Below are 18,903 nucleotides of genomic sequence, written 5' to 3'. Positions count from 1 at the left end.
TTATTGAACAGAAAAGCATCTGCTTTCGCATACATCACATTTTTTTCACATCCGACACAATAGACCATCACAATACCCAGCAAAACACATTTGGTAAAATACAGGAAATGGAACTATTACTGGATCATTGTACTGGCCTGATGCTTTCATCAAATCAACCGTATAAAAAGAAGAAAATCTGTTCATATCATATTCCACTTCAATAGACAAATCCAGCTGCCTGGTTAATATCTCCAACAGAGGAAAACATGCAGAATGCTTTAAATCTCCAACAGTGGAAAACATGCAGAATGCTTTAAATCTCCAACAGTGGAAAACATGCAGAATGCTTTAAATCTCCAACAGAGGAAAACATGCAGAATGCTTTAAATCTCCAACAGTGGAGAACATGTAGAATGCTTTAAATCTCCAACCGTGGAGAACATGCAGAATGCTTTAAATCTCCAACCGTGGAAAACATGAAGAATGCTTTAAATCTCCAACAGTGGAAAGCATGCAGAATGCTTTACATCTCCAACAGAGGAAAACATGTAGAATGCTTTAAATCTCCAACAGTGGAGAACATGCAGAATGCTTTAAATCTCCAACAGTGGAGAACATGCAGAATGCTTTAAATCTCCAACCGTGGAAAACATGAAGAATGCTTTAAATCTCCAACAGTGGAGAACATGCAGAATGCTTTAAATGTCCAACAGTGGAGAACATGCAGAATGCTTTAAATCAAGGACATCAGACCCTGCTTTCTGTTCTGTATTGTTACCAAAGTGACATCTTACTTATGGGCACTCTGGTTCCACTGTTTACCAGGAATGCCTGGCAAGGGCATGCATGCGTTTGCCTACGCAGATTCTTTTACGAGGGCAGCAACAGTCGCGGTACGTGGTTTTGGGGCTAGGCTGTGGGTTGGCACGCAAGGCTACTGATGGATTCCAAGCATAGTTAGCAACACTACATAAATCACACTATGCTGAGCAATTGGGCAACAGGGGAATGGGTTCCTTTAAGATAAAGCAGTGGTTTGGAAGACACTGTCAACATTTTCTTTCCTTTTTTGATATCAAGAAAATGAACAGCCTTTGTGCTTGGAGCTGCTTCGTTTTGGGTATGACCACTGAACTCAATAAAACATACACAAGAGACGTTTTATTGCCTGGGCTTGACATAATTTCAAGAAATCAATCGTGGAGGGTTAGATAAATCCCACACATTCATTTTAAAATAAGTGCGGATGTTTCATTTCCTTGGCGCTCTTGTTTTGGAGAGGTCAAAGGTTGTCACAGGGATGGCCGTGGCACTCTGAATCATTTTGTCGGTGCAGTGCACACATTAACGACGGCCTCTTTCACAACGTGTATTTGAATGCCGCAGTCTTTCATGTGGTCTCAGCATCCGTAATTTCTGCTCTTTGTGTAAAAACATAAAAGCCTGCTCAGAAAAACAAACAAATGAATAAATAATGCAAACTGCGACAAGCACGCAGCTCGAACGATACTTCTCAGAAAACTAGAGAGCATGGGACACCTTGGACTACATTGGCCATGCACCACCAGACTGTACCATTTCCAGACGTTTTCTACTTATCAGCTAGATCCAGTGTGACAGTGTAGTCAGGCAGCACTAAATTTTGTCTACATGTACACAGCACACAGCACACGGCACACATTAACCAAGGCCTAAGGTGGGCTTTCGCTAGCAGGGCCACGCCCACAATGATAAAACTCTGCAGCCTTTGCATATTGCTGTCTTTGCTGTTGTTGTTGTTGTGGCTTTTTCTCTCCAGCGCGTGGGCTGCAGGGAGCTCCCTCCGGGTCCTCCTGTTATTTACGAGCGCAGCCGGCTCACGGAGCTCGCAGCCATTACGCCCCGTCGCCCGTTTACGGAGGCAGGGTTTTTACTGCCGCCACGGCGATGGAGCACCTCGCACGGGGGGACGGCGGTAAAAGGTCCCGCCCACGATTCAGCGCCCGGCAGCCGCCTGGGCCCCGGAGTCATTCAATCCCAGCTCTTCCCTTAAAAACGCGTCCGTTCGGTGCACCTCCGCTGCACGCCTCACAAAGGACATCTTTGTCCTACTGGGTACATTACGATGGACACAATGGGCGCGGACATCGTTCTGCTCTCCGTTCAGCACACCTGTTCACTCCGTATGACGGGAGGAAGAGGCCGACTTTTTGATGATTCAAATGATCAAACAGCTACAGCTGATTCAAAACTACAGATCTTTTGAGATGACAACTACACAAACTTGAATATGAACGCTAGATAACAAACACAAAAGGATTCTTTGTTTCTTCTCCTTGAAATTTACAGAGGAGCCCAAGAACTCTGCAATGAAGCAAAGTAATTAATTTGATTCTTTGAATCAGGGCTATTCAGTAGTACTGCTGGGTTTCATTCTTCCCCTCTAATCAGGATTTTAACCTGGGACACCAGGTGAGTTAAATCAACGAGTGTCATTAATCACCCAATTTACTAAAAGGTAGAAAAGAAAACTAGCAGTACTACTCAAGGGAGAGATCTGAGTTTTAAATAATACTTCCTGATAAGAGTGAATAAACTGAGGGTGAGGTCAGGTGAGGTTTCATTACTTTTTAAAAACCATAGAATATTCAAGTGTCAGATAATTTTAAAAGCACATCTCTTTCCAGCAGCTAACAGTTGTTAACTCCCACACTGAAATTGTCATCTACATTGAAACAGTTTCTGTCACTAACTTTTTGACACATTCAACTCCAAACTTTCCGCGGAGTCCTCCGGTACAATTCCACACGACGGGGAGCGGGAGCGAGAGAAGCAGTTCCCAAACAAGCCGACCAAATAAGGCGCGAAAAGCAGAGAGCGCTGCTGGGAATGAGGGAACGGGAGGTCGCGGGGACAGGGAGAGAGGAATAGAAGGAGGATTTGACTGTACACCAGAGCGTAGGAGGGTGGGTGAGGTGAGTGAAATCGAGGAAGAGGGAACAATGGAGCAAGGTAAGCTGAGACAGAAGCAGAGGCAGTAATTCCCCATTGTCCGGTCAGAGAGGGTGTTAATGTGGTTTCATAAAGACCCTTTCCACTAAACACCTTTCATTCCCCTCCCTCCTGTTTGTTCATCCACATTCTTCAGTGCCCAGATTGTGCTGGGTGCTGTATCTGGTTACCCATCGACATGCAGGTCTGTACATCGCAAAGACTTAGCGTACCGTAACCCTGATCTCTTCATAATGCTGAGCACTACTCTCACATTCTGCAGCAGGCTGTTACACACACACACACGCGTGCGTGCACGCACGTACACACACACGCACACACACACAATACGCACACACACACAGAAGCATATACACACAGACAAAAACTCATACTCGCGCACACGTTATCATAATTCCGATTAATATTAGGGTTAATTGCATTCACACATTCCAGCTATGCAGTGGGAAAGGTAAACAGAGACTGGTGCTCAAAGAGGCCATGGTGCTCAGGAGGTGAGCAGGGCCAATAGAGAGAAGCAGAGCAGTGCAGTGAAGTCACAGAACTCAGCATCCCTGTCCCTCACTGCTCCACGCTCCAGCATGGAGAGGGTGGAGGGGAGCTTTGCTCTGACACGGCCCAAGGCCAGTGCCCCCCCCCCCCCACACACACACACACACACACACACAGCACTCAGAGGCAGGGCCTCACAGAGAGGAATGAAAGTGGAGAGAGCGATGCCGAAAAGGAGAGTTTATGAAAAGCTCTGCCTGTTAGCCGGGTGAGTCATTCGCCGCGTCATCCTCGCGTCCTTGGGAGAAGGAACTCTGATTCCCGAGTCAAACACCATCATGTCTCATCTTAAATTCATCTCACAAGTGGGTTTGTGTGGGCGCATTTGTGAGCGAGTGCGTGCTCGTGTGTGCGTCTTTGCGTGAGCTTGTTTGTGTGCCTGCACGTGTGTGTGTGTGTGTTTGTATGTGCGTGTGTGTGCATGTGTGTGTGTTTGTTTGCATTTATTGGAGTGCACAATTCTCTGTTTATTTTCTTTGTGCAGCCAGTGCATACACACAATGTGCACTGCATACAGATTCTCAGATAAGCTAACGGCACAAAAGAATGCATTGAAAAACAACGTGACACCTGAAATGCCAGAGACCGAATCCAAACGCAGTCAAGATTTCCAGACTGTCACGCAAAAGCAGGGCCCAAAACATGATGCCAGCCCCCTTAAGCTCGGAGCAAGGATCGTCGCAGAGACCGCCAGCGCATTCGAACGGGTGTAAACATTCACAGGCACTGTGACGATTTACATTCCCCTCTCTGTGAGCTTGCGCTTCCTGTGCAACAGCTGAGAGCTATAGCCTGTCTCAGCGACCCTGCTTCAGAGCAGTGACATCATCGCAGCGAGTACAGCATTCTTTATGCCCATTCTTTAAAAGCATTCGGCCTGACCGGCCTCACAACGCCTACGTCCACGTCCCCGATTCACTCTCCGCCAGTGAAGTTGCTCATCGCACGTGCAAGCTGGGCCAGCAGTCACATCGAGCCTAGCCTATGCTTACTGTGTCAACTGGACTTACTGTGTCAATGGCTACGAATGACTGTTACATAATGAGTATTGTACCTTATCAGACCTGTGTTTTGTAGTTGTTCCAATGAGTTATTGTACGTCACTTTGGATAAAAGCCAAATAAATGTAACGTAATGTAATGAGCCCAGACCGTCTCTCTCTAGCCCAGTAACCAGGAGTCATCTGCCCGCACTGCCAGCTGTAGCTATGGTGGGTTGGGGTCAGCCCAAATTCCTCCGGTTACAGCTGTCTTAGTTCTTCACGACAACAAGCGAGGCCCCACAGGCTACCAGCAAAGGAGAGATGTGCCTCTCCTCTGATTGGAGCCTGCAGTACCCTGTGGCCCGTCATGTTTAATACTGGAACTGTGACTGTGACTGCGACTGACTTGCAGGCGAGTGCATCAGAGGGGTGCATGCAGTGTAGTATAATGGGTAAGGAACTGGCCTTGTAACCTAAAGTTCACAGGTTCAGTTCACAGGTTGTACCCTTGAGCAAGGTACTTAACCTGCATTGCTTCAGTATGTATCCAGCTGTATAAATGCAATACAGCTGGATATATATATAATGTAAAAAATGCAATGTTTTGCATTTTGCAATCCGGATCAGAGCGTCTGCTAAATGCCAGTAATGTAATGCATGCTCTTCGGCCTGCACAACTGTGACTGACAGAAGAACGACTTCAGAGGCAAGATGGAAGAAGATTATAGATTTTTTTCATTGAAAAAAAGAGAAATAAGATAGATAGATATTATATCATGCAAATATTATATACTATAAGATTAGGACTGGTAAAGATCCAGTGCAGTCACTTTTTTTCTACAACATATATACTTTTTTGGAAAAGTATATATGCCAGAGCTGGAGGTCTGACGAAGCGTGTCCATGGCCCGTAAGCTCACTTCTGATTAGCAGACCAATAAATGGCTGCACTGCTGATTGATTAAAAAAGCCATCTGTAGTGGAGCTAACTGTGTGGCTTTCAGGATTAAAAACACACAGAATCACAAGTGAGTAAAATTAGCTTAATGTCACAACCTTTCCTCTGATAAATTAGGCATTTAAAAATTTAAATAAAAATAATAGTTGTTGCACAGTGTGTTTTTGATGCTGGTATTTCAGTCATTCAGTGGTAACCTTCACGTGGTAATACACATGGAAACCTTCTGTCAGTTCTGAGCAGGCCTTAAACGATTACAGTTTTTAAATATTCTCTGTGAAAATTCACTAAGTTAAAATTTAAAAAAAACAATCTGTATATAAAAACCAACTGTTATTCAAATAGAATTAAACTATGCAAATGCTAAAGTAATTTTTAGTAATTTTGTTGAACAAATTTAAACTGAAAGTTAGATAAATCCTGTATTTAGAAGAAGTTTAAACTCATCGTTTATTACCTTTCTGTTCCTCTTTTGGAATCTTCCTCAACCATCGTACAGCTACACTCAATTTCTTCTAACTATATTTTTTATAAAATTATTTATTTTGTGAGATTTGCTTAAAATTCTTTCAAACAATATTTGCTTTTTCTCTTGGTGGAACATATTTATTTTAATGCTTTAGCTATTTGAAAGAGTGAACATTCAGGCATAAATTTCAATTGCCACTATCAGACCCAAGCCTGGCTCTGTCTCAACAGTGTCAGCCATGGCATAAACTGAGTTTGTTTTTAATGGTTGTTTTCACATTTGACACAGTGGCACACTGGTATTAAAGTATGTTCTTTTTCATTTTATCATTCCTCATCACCCCCTTCTCTGTCCTCCCCACTACCCCCCCCCCTTCCTCTGTCTCAGCAAAAAGTATGTATAAACAAGTGTTTTAGTCTTGTAATAAGATTTTAAAACTTTCTTTCTTTCTCTCAAGTAGAAGATATTATCTTGTTTAAGTTATTTTTGCTTACCCCAGTGGCAAATATTGAAAAGCACACCACTGGCAATTTTTGTTGTCTTATTTAGTAAAAAAGTAATAACATTTTAACATAATAGAATTTTAAGTCTAAATATGAAACTAAAATGATTGTTGCTTGAGAATTGTTATTTGGTGTTCACGGTGCTCTGTCTCTCTCTCTTTCACTGTCTTGTTCATTCTGTTTCCCTCTCTCTCTATTGTTAGAAGAGAGGCGAGGTACTCTGTAAACTAGGACAGGGTTAGGGCGAGGCGGCTTTTTTAATAATCCCTACCACATCTGAAGTAAAGCACACGCTGTGCCGAAGAACTATCGATTCGCCTTTCTGAAAATATCAAACGGCGCGTGGGCGCAAGGTCCATGGGTATTGAATGCTGGCACACCACGCCCAGGGTGGGGCCATTGTTTAAACTTGTATGCGGCAACTCCAGTGTCAACCCAAACCCCTCTGCACCCCCACACCAGTGCTTCACATGGCTGCCTCAGCTCGCCACCCCCTCTTACCCCCTGCCCCACCCCTGCCCGCCCAGTGAAGGCTTGTCCTGGTGCTGTTCTCTGTTCTCTATCTGCCTCCTGTGTGGATGGTGCACTTCCACCGGAGAGAAAGTGGGGATTTGGAGAGATGGCTGCTCCAGTAAAAAGCAAAAAGCCCTTGCAATGAGCATTGGCCCAGTTCACATTCTCATCTCCAATAGATGATGCTGGGGTATCAGCATCCACAAACATTGAATGTTTAAAGTCCTTGGGATGCTAACAAATGAAATGAAGTCAAAGCTCTAACCATTCTGCAACCCGTTACCCATATGAGCTCACATGTTTTCCCCTAGAGGACAGGAGGAGGTACTGCACCATGGCTGCGAAGGCAAGGGTAAACACAGCAGCGGTCTTACCATTGGAGAAGACCGTAATCCTGGGGGTGACGTCCAAGTCGAGGGAGGGCCTGAAGGGGAACCCCCACAGAGCCGTCACGAAGGCGAGGAACAGCAGGGGGCGCTGCGACGAGGCTCGGCAGGCCATCTTCACCGCGCCGGCTTCTCCGTCTCACGCACGCTGGCACGCTCGCACGCACCAATCAGCAGGCTCCGCTCCCGCTCCTCTCCCGCCGCTAGCTCATCTTCTCACAGCAGCCTCGATCTGGAGAGCAAACAAAAGAGCCACAACAGCAAAAGTGAATAAATAAATAATAATAATAATAAAGTCCCTCATCCTGATTTCTCAGAGGCAAGCCAGATGCTGTGTTGTCAGGCTGCTACTGCCACTGCAGAAATCCACCTCGAGTCTCACCATCTTAGAACCAGGGAAAGGCAGCTCTAGAGACATTCAACACTGCAGGCTCTTGACAGATCGCACAGCAGGGTAGATTTTTCTGATATGATAATAGGCCATACTGCATGATTTCATACATAAGGACAAGGGTGACATGGGGTTTGCAAAATGCCCACTCAGAATCCATTCTCTAGACTGATGAACAGCTCTTCAAACAATAAATAGTCAAAGATCTTTGATAAAACGTCATGAGCTACTTGTAAAAACAGGTAACTTTTTTTTTAACTGGAATGAGGGTAAAAGATTCAAATGTTTTGGCATATTGTCTTCAATCTGGGAAATTATCTTACATGCTGATGATAGTCTTATACAGCTCACTCTAAAGTGTCACCACAGGCGTACAAGCTAATTAGAGAAGAACTATCAATCTGAGCCTTTACATCCAGGAAGGCTATTAACAAGTGCTTAACTCATGGCAGCTAACCCAAAATAGTGTACATTTAAATAGAAATGGATTGCATGCAGGGGTGCATAGATCTAAGGAATTAAATGAGTACTTTTTAAAATCTTTGAGTTAAAAATTTTAAGTTAACATGAGGTTAACATAAAGATTCAAGTGCCTGCACTTTGTTTTTCCAATTTCTTCTGTTTCCTCTGAGTTAAATGTACGATGTATGTGACATAAGAAACTGTCGTTTCTTATGTTGCTATGACGTATTCTCTTCTTCACCCAGAACCTGCCTAGATACAGAAACACAGACAAACACACACCCACACACACACCCACACACACACACACACACACACACAACAGAGTGATAAGCCATACTCCACTGTTCACAGAGACTGCACTGAAGCCCTGGCACATTTAACTTGCCTTTCGTGCCCTGTGGCCCATGCAATGCAAATCGGACAGGCAAAAACACACATACATTTCAACCAATCTTTACAGAAGAGCTCATACTGAACAGTGACCAACAAGTCGTCGCCGTAGTAACAGAACAGAAAGTCCACTTGGGTTAGGTAAACACGTCAGCCTCTTCCAGTTCAAACTCTCTGTGACATCACTGAAGAGAGCCAGAGTACACAACACTGTCCCGTCATGGGAGACAACCACAACTGGAAAGTAACGCATTGCTAATGCGCGCTGCCCCACTCATTTTTGTGAGAATATTTTGGATGAAAACAAGCAGAACAAACCATAAACAGTCCAAGGAAACCATGGCAACTGAGTGGACATGGGTTAAAACCCCCAGACTGGCCACTTCTGTTGCGCACTTGAGGAGAGTTTCACAAGTTCACCAAGCTAATAAAACAATTTAGATTGCATAAATCCATTACTGATGGGGTCATTCTGGGTGAAACCCACCGTGCCCTGAAATGATATAATTCATTCATGCAATACTTGCACCTCCAAAGCACTGGTACGGCCAGGTGTGATAGTGAACTGCAATGACTCCCCAGTGCTTTAGCTGATAAGACAATCCAAACACCTCGTGTGTACTGATGCTTTTCAGAATTATGGATGCAGGTGCCATACTGTTCCACAGCAGCTAGCAGAAATGTACAATCCATGGGCCAACTGCAGCCCAGTTCACAAATACACGTTGCTTTTAATTAAAACAATAAGATCATATATTATGCTGTTAACATTTTGCTTTTGTTTACATATGTGGTTTACTGAGTTCACTGGGTCAGCTGGTGAACTACACAGAGTAAAACCCGGACACCTTCTCAATCTGGAACATGGACTGAAGGAAAAAGAGCTGCTCCGGGTTTTACTCACTGCCGGTATCCAGCTAACTCAGGAATACTGCCTTGTGATACAGGCCCCAGGTCTCAGGAGGATATACAGGTTCTGCTACTCAATTCTAGTGAATTCTATGTTTGCAGCCCACAGAGCCTTTGGGCCAACATGTGGGTCCCCTATCTCTGATATACAGTATGAGTTTGATATACCATATGTTTGTTGCTTTGAGTTTTAGTAAGATATTGAAGGGAGTGGGTCTTCATTCACAGCAATGCGGTAAATAGAATATGACAGCTGAAGTACCTCTTACAACATTTCACTATAAATCACTTGAAGAAAATGTACTTTCTCAAAAAATAAAAAAAAGCGGCAAAAGCTGCAATCCACCATCCAAAAACCATTTTTTAGCATCCTGTCTATCCTGGAGGTGTGCAATAGCTCTCACACAGAATAACTCAGAATTTTAGAACACTCCGGATACAGCCATACGTACATGAATAAATAACAACACAAAATTTCAAGTGGTGAAATAATGTTTAAGTAATAAGCCCCTTGCACAGACAGAATACTTGCAGTAACACTTCCATGTTAACTGATCTAGACAAATACTGCATCTAAACAACAACAAAAAAGCTTTCAATAAAGGAGGTCTCACATATTTGCTTCACTGTAACAACAGAACCAATCAGGCTGCATGAACAGAAATTAACCAGACCTTTTAAGCACTCAACTAACTGTCCCCGAAGCCTACTGAGAAATGACTCACAGAGAGCCCTGGCTTAAAAATCCACTACTGAGTGTGGAAGATATCCATCACAGAAGAAGAATGAAAGAGGAAAAGAAGAAGACCTTGATACCTTGGGTAGCCCCTGAATCTGGAGGGGAATGTGAGGACAACAGCAGACAACACACATGCACACGCGTGGTGTCTTTCTGAATGATGGGTAAAAAGGCTGGGGGAAGCATTGTCTTCACTCCATGACTGCAAGAAGCTGTACTCCCCACCTCTCGCCAGGGACAGTAAACACATGCACTCTCATTACCTCACTTACTACTTCACTTCTACTGCCTCTCTCTTCTTTTCTCTCTTTCTCTCAGTCCCTTGTTCTCTCTTCCTCACATACAGCATAAATGCTATCTATCTCCTATAGACATAATATAGACATACTAAATTCAAATTCAAAGTGCTTTATTGGCACTGACAATTTCCATTAGTATATATAACAGAATAATAGACTGTATATATACATATACATCCAGGTACATATGTATACATACACATAAACAGTAAGAATAATAACGTAATAATATAATAATATAGATATACTATCTCTCTGCTTTACAAAGCCCACCTCTCTCTTCCTCATATATAGACATGGTCTTTCTGTCTTTTTCTTTGATACCCACTATCTTGCTTTTCCTTTCACACCTACACACTAGTGCTGTCTTTATTGTTAACACTCTCATACAACTGTAAGTCCATTACTCTCTCCTCTTTATCGATCTCTCACTATCACTCTCTTGGGCTCTCTCACCCACTTTCTCGGTCTCTCCCTCTCTTTCTCTTTCCATCTCACCCCCCCCCCCCCCCCCCCCCCCCCTCGCTCTCCGAGTCTGGCTCTGTCTGTAATGTCAGGCATGGCATAAAATGGGTTTGTTTAGGCTTTTTTCTGACACAGTGGCACACTGGTACTAAAGGTGATGTTCTTTCATTCTATCTTTCTTCACCACCAACCCCCCTCCCTCTCTCCCTCTCTCTCTCTCTCTCTCTCTCTCTGTCTTTGCAGGCTAACACCTGCCAGACACCTGGAGACACTCCGAGAAGCATGGGCATGAAAATGCCACGGAGCCCTGCTGCCACCGCGCACTGCCGGATCCTTATTTGAATTCCATCACCATGGCAATAGCTTGGGAACAGGCAGCTGCCACCCAGCACATGGCGTGGGGAACGATTCCGGCTAGCCGAGGGCCAAGAACACGAACGCACCACACAAAGAAGACGGTGCCTAACCTACATCCTCATTTCTGCAAATCACATGTTATAACACACACTGTAGGGCAACTGGCCCCGGAGAGCCAAAATGTCTGCTGATTTTCATTGTTATTCAGTGTTTAACTGGTAAGCAAATTAAAGCAGCTGATCGCAGTTAAGTCACTGCACCTGGTTTGCTCTACTTTGGTTGGTGATTTTGGAAGCTGTGGCTCTCCAGGACAAGGGATGGGGACCCATGCAGTATGAAAACACAGCTGAATACAACACTGGTCTGCAATTCAGACAAGCAGTAAGCGCCTGGGTCTTAGAATCAAAGGACCTGACACCAGGTGGGGCCATGGTCCTTCCCCCTCACACAGAGTATATTACCACCTCCAGTAATGGCTCCACAATAAGAAAAGGTTACAGCGTGTGTCGGATGTCATTTTGGAAATAATAAATAACTTCTGAACAAGATTAAAAGTAAACTTCATAAGGAACTGAAGTTCTTATCTGCCATCTTCATTTGTCTCTCTGTTTAAGAACCCCTGAGACAATAACATGTAAGTCCATAATAAAACTCGATGAACGCTGCTTGAGGACTTCACACGTATTTAAACAGTACTCAGATTCTCCTGCCTTACAATGAATGTGGGACATAAGTCTGCTAATTAGATTCAACAGACTAGTAATCCTTTCTCTGATGATCAACAGCTTGATAGTTTTTCCAGCGCTGTAGTAGTGCTAATTAACAGCCTGGCACCATTTAGCAATCTTCAGGCTTTCAGTGCACTCTGCACTGCCTTAGAAGCAGCATATGCTTTTTATCACATTTTTAGAGAAACAATATGGCAGAAACCAAAAAACTGGAATCACACTTGGACTTTTTTATGACAAGTAGTGAGATGTTACGAAAGTGCACCCGTTTCTAACCCAAGCCCACAGAAGTCAGCTGAAGTTACTGGGAAAGAGACATATATCCCCAGTACTGGTAAGATGGTGTGCCAACATCATCACAACAATGAAGTAAACAATAAAGACATCAGACCATCAGACCACATACCTCCCTTGACAAATGCAAGTAAATTCCCCTTGTGCCAATGCATTACGTGGCAGAAACACGCAGGCAGTGGAGAGACCAGCAAAGTCCACAGCAACTACAAGAATGAGCAAAGCAAGCGCATATGCTCTGTACACCATATGTTCGCACACGCACACACACATACATGTACACACACATGTACACACATACATACACACACACACCCACACATGCACACACATGCACACACACACACGCCCATACATGCCCATACACGCACACACACATGCACACACACACACACACACGCTCACATACTCATTCAAACAAGTACATGCACTCTCACACGCCGACTCTATTAATCACATTTGGCTTAGTCCTCTGTTTAGCCTCCTCCTGACAGGACTGTCCCACAGGACTACAGCTAATCCTTTTGAATGCAACTGCAAAAATGTCCTAAGACAAATCATAAATTGGTCTGTCCAACAGAACTTTTTTTGTACAGCTTCCAACACTTACATCCATTTAAGAAACCCTCCAAATCATGCAAAGCAATGATTTGCCTCCCACAACTGTTTTTTTTTTTCACTTCAGTGATTCAGTTAACATCATTCACTTGTCACGAAGCCACATAAACAGAGATGATATGGACTACGCATCCTAACAGCCCCATGGGAAATCTTTGCTTTGCGTTTTCCACTGCTGCATTTGAACATACGTCCAATGCAAACTGCCTTGAAAGATGAGATGACTCAAATATGTCAAATCTGTAACCTTCAAGTTGTTGTTGTAGATAAAAATATGAACAGTATATTCACTTACATAGTCAGAATTTAAGATTATGGATTGGGATGGTTGGATGGTAGAAAAGTAGAAAATAAATAAGGCTAAAATGAATACAAAGGACAAGGATTAGCAAAAATGGGGCTGAAAAAAAACAGCCGACCCAATCCCCGGCATTATGATGGAGGGATTATACATTCTCTTATTCAGGGGTTTAATACTGGATTCAATCCACAAGCATTTCACAACAAACAAACACAGAACACTTGAAAATGTCTGCTCGTTCATGCAGCAAAAGTTAACCATTCGACCTGAGCTGCAAGTAACTGCCACTAAAACAGTAAGGGACAGGGGCTGAACGGGGTCTTTCATTGCTTCCTCTGAAAGCAAATGCCACAAGAGAGAACCACGCTCAAATGGTCTTTGCGACACAACAGCAATGCATGTACCACGTGCACCATGCCACAAAAATATGGCAAGTGATTAAGGTTGCCAGATGCCTGGTTTTCGACCGGATATCTGGTTTTCAAATTTGTACAGGTGTGGTTTGTGGTCCCTACCATACAATATAATGTCCAGTCTGAGTAGTAGCTTGAAAGAATTTACCGTTAGTTTGTAACGAATTTGCCACACCTCCGGTCTGTGATCTGTTCTTATAGTCGTCGTCAAGGTCCAAGAAAGATTCTGACAGCCCGACAGCTCTCCACCTCGTCTGTGATTAAGTTTCCAGCTGAGTATGTTGTCCGGTGTGACCAATTATGAATCTGGCAACCCTACAAGTGATGCTCAGTTGATCACCCACTTACAGGCATCTCTGTTACCCAGTTGACTCGATTACTCTCTTGCAACAGTGCTGAGGTACTCAATAGGTAAAGTTTCCAACATTGTTTGAGTTTTCTGCTCTTAACTTTCCTGAAAAAAATTCAGGCAAAGCTGAAAACTCAATCTATTTATTTCCAATTCCAATTAACTTCTCACTGGAGTTCCACCCATCCTTTTCCCTCTCCAGGGAGGAATGCAAAATATTCACCAAAAACAGAACAAAAGTCGGCTGAAGCACAGATTTCAAACGCGAATCCTGGAGGGCCGCTATCTCTGCTGCCTTTTGATGTGTACCTGCAAATTATGCGCTTCACTGAAATCACCGACTGGCTATAGAGTCTGCACGCCTTGTTTCCTCGGCTTAGATGGACCGCTGATTGAAAGGAAATCACAAAAATCAGCAGCCTGTGTTACTCCAGGACTGGAGTTTCAGACCCCTGGGCTAAACCATCGCTGCGCCGATCTCGCGCAACATGCAGAACAGCGGCCAGGACACCAGAGCTCCGTTTGGCTTGAATTACTCCTTCGCTCCCTGTGCGTCACCTCGAGCCTGAAGAGCTGCTTTCGCAAACACAAGCGCGGTAGCCTCATGTTTCATGTCGTCTCTGTTAAACTTTGTGGAGGATTGTTTCCACTGCACTTTGCAGGTGTCCTTAACCGGGGGTGACTCAGCCTACAAAATGTGTCCATTTATGTGAACTGTCCTCCGGCCATACAGCTGGATCCATGCAGACGCAACCAGGGCTAAACGTTGCAACTGAAGAGTAGAACAGCAGTGTCTCACCTGGGATGTGAACCAACAAACAATTAAATTTAGACTATAACGCTCTGGCCGCTAATCGTATTGCAGCAGTTCAGCTGCCTGGATGAGTGGATTTGCCTCATCTGTCTTTAACAAGGCTGGAGTCATAATGAGTCCACAGCCTTATTGTCCCTCACCATTAACGATTTAATAAGGCATTATATGTTATGTAAAATATAATGCCTTATAAAAATAAAATGAAAGGTTTTACCTTATACGGCTATGACATTATTCCAGGGCCTTGAACACAGAAAACAGCGACGACAAAATGTGGGAGCTCTCATCATAACCAATCATGTGCTTTTCTTTTTCATTAATTTAATTTAACCGAGGGGTCCCGGGGCAAATTTTAGAGAGGAGAGCAAAGCACAGTTTTACGAGATGACAGTATTTGCATTGAGCAAGCAAGACAGGAGAGGCCTTATGCAATGCAGTGGTAAACAAATGCTCAGTTTGAGAGGCACAAAAAGAGGCTGTCCTTATATACACATATGATCTTTCATATTCAAATCAATAGCGGCAATAAATTCTGCGGTACCATCCTATCGGGGGAGTGTAAGAAGGCAAGAGAACACAGGACTTATTGATTACATTTTAGTCTCCAGTCTGAGGGGACACTGTACATGAAGCTGCTCATCTGAAAATAGGGTTCTTTTTTGCATGCTAAAAAGCCACAAAGGAATAATAGAGAGGCTTACTGGTGAATTATGGGTGAAATAAAACCTCTAGGTGACCATGGCTTTTTTTAAATGGCGAGGAGCAAAAAGGCCCACTATTACAAACTGTGCTTCCTCACTGAGGCTTCCATTTTGAGCATTTTGAGTGTCAAAAAACATTATGGATGCCTGTGATTTTGACAGTTTTATTAATCTTAAATCAGTTTAATCAAATAACTGTTCATCTGTGAGCAGGTTTAGAGAGTATCAGAACAGGATGTTGCCATCTGTGTACCTGACGGTCGTGACCTTGGGTAAATATGGTGAGTTCAGCAGGGGCTCTTTTCCCTCCAGAGGTTTATTTTGTAACATAGGGAGGACTGCCATATGGGTTTTGAACTCTTCTTGTCCATATTGTACATTAATACCTATCCTCAATCTGAAGACCAACTTCCCTGAAGTTGGAATTATTTTACACCGGAGTCTCCCTGTAAAAATAGGTGATGTGGCGTTGTAAGGCGTAGTATATATTGCTGTAAACGCACATTTGCAACACACCTTAGCATTCTTTCCCGAGAAACGGGTTAAAAATCGCTGCAGAGTGGTGGAAGGATGGAGTTTAGTGAAGGATGGGAGCCACTAACTGCACTGAAGACCCGCTAGCATTTAATAGTTCACATGATACGTGTGAGCCGGCTGCTGAGTCCCACTCAGCACAACCATTCCGCCCCCCGCCACAGCTTCCAGCTAATGGCCAATGATAGACCTCTAATTAAACGTAACATTGTTTCAGAAGAAGCTGCCCAATTGGTAAACACATTAAGTTGTTGTCAATAGCGACATTATTCCTCTAAAGTATTGCGTGATATTGCTAGTTTACTACATTATAGTATGGTCAGGTATTCTGCTGCATTGTGCAGATGGTCATTCTTGGAGGTACGTTATTGAACACAAAGGGGGTTCGGTTCAAGAGCATACTTATTCAACGAGAAAATGCTGAATTCGCGGCGTCAGTGCAGTTTTTAATGTGATAAAACCCCAAGGAAAAATGATAAAAACAGGTACCCCAACGCATAAATCAAGAAAGTATCCCGTAATCCCAATATGATTTCAGCCATTGCAAGAGATCAGACTATCGTTGTTTTGCCTATTAAAAACAGAGCCAGCCTCCGTGTTACATTTTCAAACGCGTGGGTCCCCTCTCGGTTTATTACATTACAAGCATTGCAGTTTATTCGTTGTCAATCTTTAAGGCTGCGGTTTGACAACGTCCCTGATCGTGAAATTGGTGTGCCACATAGAGGGCGAAGTCATACCCAACGTCCACTGCCCATTAAACATGTAGGCATGCACTTCTCAGGAATTTCTTTCTGTCATTTTAACAAAGCGTGCTTTTCATTGTTCCATTCCTATATCAGTAACATTGCTTGCTATATAAATAAACCAATAGGCTAAACACTGTGTCTATTTAAAACTTGTAGACTATATGATTCTATCTGGGTTACTTTCTTTCAAAACTTGTCAGCTTAACGAAATCAGTTAACATTTAAATAAGTGTTTCTTTTGTTGCGTAAAACAATGATTTCGTTCACCTTCACGTTGCGCGATATAGGCTACCTTTGTGCTGTTTGGGGGGAAGACGGTGATTTAATAGCATAGAACTAGAACGGTTTCACATAGGATACAAATTAGTTAAAGGGTCATACAAGAGTACAATGTTTTCAGTTTATTAATTTATTTTATATGGCGCGCAGTCAATTCAGTGTTGAAGCCACACTTTTCTGGTGGCAACGGTGCCCCTCCGCACGACCGCAGAGCAAATGCAAAGCCAGTCTTACGGCATTGCAGTCAGTCGGGGCGAAATCGCCTTGCTCTCCGCCGGTGTAGACTTAACACGGCGTGCCATTTACACCCATGGAACAAAAATCCTGAAAACCTAACATTTTCTCAATAAACCACAACACTGATTTATCACCAAGGCTTAATATGATATCTAATGGGCACGTCTAGCTCACATCTGGCTCGTGCAGGTGTCCCTGTCCAGGCGCTACTGTTTCAACGCATTCACTCCAATGCGGACGGCGGTTATTATTTTAACTGACTATATCTCGCAAACATCAATCATCAGATTAAGTGCTCATGCAGCTGTACCACATACACAACCACGCTCAATCTACATATACGGAATGTTCAGTTTGTTAAAGGGATATAGTAGCAAAATAACGTTTCGCCAAAGACAATCCATTCAAGCAACATTCATTTGCATTTATCTTGTAACAATTTTCTTGTTGGCTCAGTTGTATTCTTGTTTATACAGTGAACAAAGTAGATGAAGCTAGCCACACACGACACAGAGAATAACCTGGATTGCAATAAGCACCAAAACGAGCAGCATTTCGTTCTTACCTGATTGCTGTGAAGGCTCAATGTATCTGAAAAATAACTGAGTGTATAGGCTTTATTTCAAATCTTTTTGAAACCTGGGATTTTCTATTTTCTCATTTGAGTTCAGATTAGTGTACAGAGTAGACTTGTCACACTCTTGCGCTGTCAAGACTGTGAACACCACACGCTATCTTCCTCCAGTGCAGACCTTCGAACACAGGTACAGGACACGCCCCTTATTAACATTAAACAGTCTCTCTCTCTCTCTCTCTCTCTCTCTCTCTCGATGCCCGATTTTCTGATAAATAATAATTACACAGCCTACGCAATGTAGCCTAAGACATGGTGGAGCGCACACATTTATAAAAGTTTCGGCCAAAATGTAACAAGCACAATAAAAAGATCGATTCTGATTTGTTTTGCTTAATATGACATCAAAATATGACATGAAATCTGGATTACTGGATTTGATGGGCAGCTGCACTGAGTAAAACCCAGAACGTTGTCTAATTTGGAACACGGACTGAAGTAAAAAGAGCTGTTCCGGGTTTTACTCAGTGCAGTTACTTCGCTAACTCACAAGTCCTGCTTCTTGATACAGGCCCCACGAACTGCAGTTATGCAAGCATTGCATGAAGTCTAAATCGAAACAATACAGTTAAATAATAATGGGATTGACGCAAGGTTTCGTTGATCAATACTTCGGAATTTATAATAGACAATGTTGTTGAGAAACAGATAATAAGACATATATAGGCCTACTCTCTTTTATCTCTCTAGGCGCAGATACACATCCGATCAAGTAGGTAGTGTTTTGCCACAGTGTTGCAACATAATGTTGAACAAATAGCTAAGTTCAAATTCCAACACACCATCCCCCATTCTCATAGAATTATCTGTATACGCTCAGTTTCGTTTACAATGTATGTCAAATACTTCAGCGGTCTAACGCAGGATTAACACCAGGAAAATGAGCTATTTTAAATTAATT

General features: G+C 43.2%; 1 protein-coding gene across 1 annotated transcript in view; it reads right to left on the bottom strand.

The window, feature by feature from the left end:
* Window positions 1–18,145, bottom strand: part of sema4gb (sema domain, immunoglobulin domain (Ig), transmembrane domain (TM) and short cytoplasmic domain, (semaphorin) 4Gb) — a 48,591-nt gene extending 30,446 nt beyond the window's left edge. The window contains exons 1-2 of the mRNA XM_035405132.1: window positions 17,934–18,145; window positions 7,325–7,568 (exon numbers count right to left, since the gene is read on the bottom strand). Coding sequence (XP_035261023.1) covers window positions 7,325–7,451 — 127 coding nt within the window. The 5' untranslated portion in view covers window positions 7,452–7,568; window positions 17,934–18,145. The remainder of the gene's footprint in view (window positions 1–7,324; window positions 7,569–17,933) is intronic.
* Between the last annotated feature and the right edge of the window lie 758 nt (window positions 18,146–18,903).

The sequence above is a fragment of the Anguilla anguilla genome, chromosome 2, assembly GCF_013347855.1.
Source record: "Anguilla anguilla isolate fAngAng1 chromosome 2, fAngAng1.pri, whole genome shotgun sequence".
NCBI classification, from domain to species: Eukaryota; Metazoa; Chordata; class Actinopteri; order Anguilliformes; family Anguillidae; genus Anguilla; species Anguilla anguilla.
Note: the sequence above shows the minus strand (reverse complement) of the source record. Positions and strands in the feature narration are given on the sequence as shown.